This window comes from Vicia villosa, linkage group LG5 (assembly GCF_029867415.1).
Source record: "Vicia villosa cultivar HV-30 ecotype Madison, WI linkage group LG5, Vvil1.0, whole genome shotgun sequence".
In the NCBI taxonomy this organism is placed as follows: domain Eukaryota; kingdom Viridiplantae; phylum Streptophyta; class Magnoliopsida; order Fabales; family Fabaceae; genus Vicia; species Vicia villosa.
The window spans coordinates 83,860,304-83,863,917 of record NC_081184.1 but is presented as its reverse complement, the minus strand read 5'-3'; the positions used below and the strand labels follow the sequence as shown (position 1 = coordinate 83,863,917).

Below are 3,614 nucleotides of genomic sequence, written 5' to 3'. Positions count from 1 at the left end.
TGTATATAATTTTTTTTTTACATAATAATTGTGTCGCACTTCAGATGACATAAATGGATATGTTTTAAATGTCAATTATAAACATAAATTTATTTAAGGAAATTTCTTTCTCTACCTCCCTCTTTTCTTGGTCACCTCTGGTGAAAAATTCAAAATACCCTCACTTCGGAAATGCATTTTCGAAACGCTTTTTTTTTTCTTTCAAAATTTGTCTTATTTCGGAAATACACTTCTGAAAACACGAAAAAAAGGTATTTTCGGAGATGCATTTCTTGAAAACACCCCTTTTTTGGGTTTTCGGAGATGCATTTCCGAAAACACCTTTTTTTGGAGGGGGTGTCTTCGGAGATGCATATCCGAAATATTCCAAGACCAAATTGGTCTTGGAATATATGTTTTGGATATACTTCCGAAAGAATTCAATAATTATTAAAAAATTAAAATCAAGGTAAATCAATACAATTAATAGGTATAAGATCAAGGTGAATCAATAAAATGAAGGTGAATCAATAAAATCAATGTGAATCAAAATTTCCTAAACAATTTTAAAGTTCAAAATTATTTTTAACTTATATAAATCAAAAACATTTTAATTCCATAAGTAAATTATTTTTAACTTATATAAATCAAAAACATTTTAATTCCATAAGTAATTTTTTTAAACTAAATAAAAAATTATAACTCATTTTTAATTATGAATCAGAATAGAAATATATAAATATATAATAATAATTATTAATTTTGTAAGTGAAATATATAAATATATAATATATAAATATATAATAATTAATATATAAATATATAAATATATAATAATTATTATAAATTAAAACACTCAATTTTTTAATTTTTATAATTATTATATAAATATATAAATATATTTATAATTAATATATAATAATTATTATATAAATATATAAATATATAATAATTTTTATAAATATATAATAATTATTATAATTATTATATAAATATGTAAATTAAAACACTCATTTTTTTAATTTTTTTTGTAAATACATAATAATTATTATAAATATATAAATATATAAATAAAAATTATAACTCATTTTGTAAGTGAAATTATTTTAGTTTTTTTAATTAAAATTATTTTAAATTTTAAAATATGAATCAGAATAAAAATATATAATAATTATTATTCATAACTCATAAATTATATCAAAATATATAATTATTATTATTCATTACTCATAAATTATATCAAATTTATGATATATGAATTAATTAATATCCTAAAATTAATTTTTGTGATTTTTAGATTTTTTTTTGTTTTTTTGGAGATGCATCTCCGAATTAATCAAAATTCCAATTTTTGAGATTTTTTCGGAAATGCATTTCCGAAGTCTGGAAAAATTTAGAAAAAAAATATTTCGGAAATGCATTTCCGAAGCAGGGGTAAAGTGGGGTTTTCGCTGGGGATGACCCCTATAGGGAGGTGGGTAAAGAAAAAATCTTTATTTAATTTAACTAAAATTTATGCAGTTCATATTGAAAAAACAAAAACAAATAGCATATTTAATCTAGTTTAAACGCCATCAATCTAGCCTCAAATGAAAACACCATAATAATTCCTTAAATATGAAATATTATACTTGTTTGATTTTAATACAATAATGTAAGTTTGGCCATTTCTAACATTTTTGGAAGAAAAAAACTAAATTAAAAATCATACGGAATACAACGACAAATTCTATAATCTAAATTTTAAGAGATCCACATCATAATTTCTCTAGCAGCTTGCTTGTAAGTTTCCTCCATTGAAATTGAATCATGTAGACATTGCCTAGCCTGCAAAATCAACATGATTGAACTAAGTTATTCAAGCTAAATAATTTTTTTAATAAATTAATAACTTATTATAGTTGTTTGGTATCATAATATTCTATTTTCGACAAGTCTAATGTAATATCACATATAAATCACAAAGACGATAAAGATTGGGTTTGAAACTTACATGAGCTTGGATCATGTAGAATTTTCCATTTTCATTGCATGTAATGCTGGTAGATATAACATCAATCCTATATTTTTCCAACACAAAAGCAATCTTTGTCAAAAGACCTAACATTTTAGTAGCACATATGCAAAATTGTGCTTCACCACCCCGAATGTTTAATACAACATTTTGATAAGACCAAGTTTGAAAAGCTACTTGATGCGGTGGAGATGCAGACTGTGCTAATGCTTTTGAATTGGGAAATGAAGTTGTCATTTCACTAGTAGAAAAATTATCATTATAACTTGAGGATCCATGATCAGTAATGATTGTTTCCCTTGATTCATAGGGATGCCAATGTGATTTTTTGATCACAGATGATGACTCACTTCCGAATACAGATACACATTTAAGCTTTTCTTGCTTCTTCTTTTCTAAGTTTTCAATAGTGTTTTGTAGATTTTTTATTTTCTTTACTGTTGCATCCACAATTGTGTATTTATCCGCCTACAAAAAAAACATACAAACATTAAGAATTTTAATTAATAAATAAATCATTATGAAATCAAATCCTTACTCTGATGGTTGTCCTCATATGTATATTATCTTCTTCTCATTCATTTGGTTATTAGGACAAATAAATTTAATACTCTAAAACTTCATTTGAAGATAAGTAAAATATGACAAATAGTTGTTCAAGCCGTAACTATATTTCGAGCTCTTCTAGTAAAAAAACATCATTAAGCTCGTAGGTTGTTTCTAATACCACATCATATGTAAGTAAACACTTGTTTTCAAACAATTAAAATTATAACTCTATTTGGTTCACAATAAGTGACACCATAGAAAAATAAATAGCACAAATTGAAGGTGAAAATAAATTTACCTTAGAAGGTAGTTCAGGAAGCAGAGCATGGAGGTCGGAGAACATGTTTCTCATTTTCTTTCTCCTTTCTCTCTCAGTTAAGATATGCATTTCATGATCTAAATCACGATACATTTCATCTTTAACTTCACCATTCATATCATTCTCACTTCTAATCACACCCCCGCCTCGACTTCGTTTTTTATTCCCAAGAACTTCTCCATCATGAAGTCTTTTTTTATGGTTCAATGATTTCATGTCTAACTTTTGTTTGCTACTCTCACCTATATTCTCAGAATTCAAGATATCACTCCATGATTGATTTTCCCACATGAAACCAACATAAACATCATCATCATGATCCTCACTCATGGCCATGTTTGTCTTTGAAAAAGAAATTAAATATAAGAAAGACAATCGAGGTTAGAAAAAAATTAAGATTATTCATATATTTATACATAAATATAATAGAGTTTAGTAGAAGCTACTAAAAAATAATATGAAAAAATTGGAAAACTTAGTATAGAAGCAAAAAAAATTATTCAAAATGTAATTGTTGTATTAAAATTTTTTAGAAAATACATAATAACGAATCATATCAATGTTTGTCATGAAAAAATACAAATCAAAATTTAAGAATTGTGTACAACAAACACAATTTTTCTCTCGCACATTATGATCCCGCCACATAAAACTTACACTACACGCATGCTCTATGTTAAAGCGGATTTATTAAAATTACTGTGTCTGGCCGTAGTTTTGAAAAACCTTATATGCAATTTTGGAAAAATCATG

General features: G+C 25.0%; 1 protein-coding gene across 1 annotated transcript; it reads right to left on the bottom strand.

Annotated features, from left to right (window-relative positions):
• Positions 1-1,626: 1,626 nt before the first annotated feature.
• On the bottom strand, positions 1,627-3,222 carry LOC131606798 (transcription factor bHLH95-like). The gene is made up of 3 exons (XM_058878923.1): positions 2,841-3,222; positions 1,973-2,461; positions 1,627-1,806 (listed from the first exon to the last, which is right to left on the bottom strand). Exons 1-3 carry the CDS (start codon positions 3,195-3,197, stop codon positions 1,723-1,725), a joined length of 930 nt encoding a protein of 309 aa, XP_058734906.1. The 5' UTR covers positions 3,198-3,222; the 3' UTR covers positions 1,627-1,722.
• Between the last annotated feature and the right edge of the window lie 392 nt (positions 3,223-3,614).

What these genes read in the sequence shown, in the direction of transcription:
- LOC131606798 (XM_058878923.1), bottom strand. Translation starts at nt 3,197, where the DNA reads ATGGCCATGAGTGAGGATCATGATGATGATGTTTATGTTGGTTTCATG. An exon ending in TTCCTGAACTACCTTCTAAG is followed by an intron (nt 2,462 to 2,840) that starts GTAAATTTATTT and finishes TTTTTTTTGTAG; the next exon opens with GCGGATAAATACACAATTGT. An exon ending in TCTACATGATCCAAGCTCAT is followed by an intron (nt 1,807 to 1,972) that starts GTAAGTTTCAAA and finishes TTGATTTTGCAG; the next exon opens with GCTAGGCAATGTCTACATGA.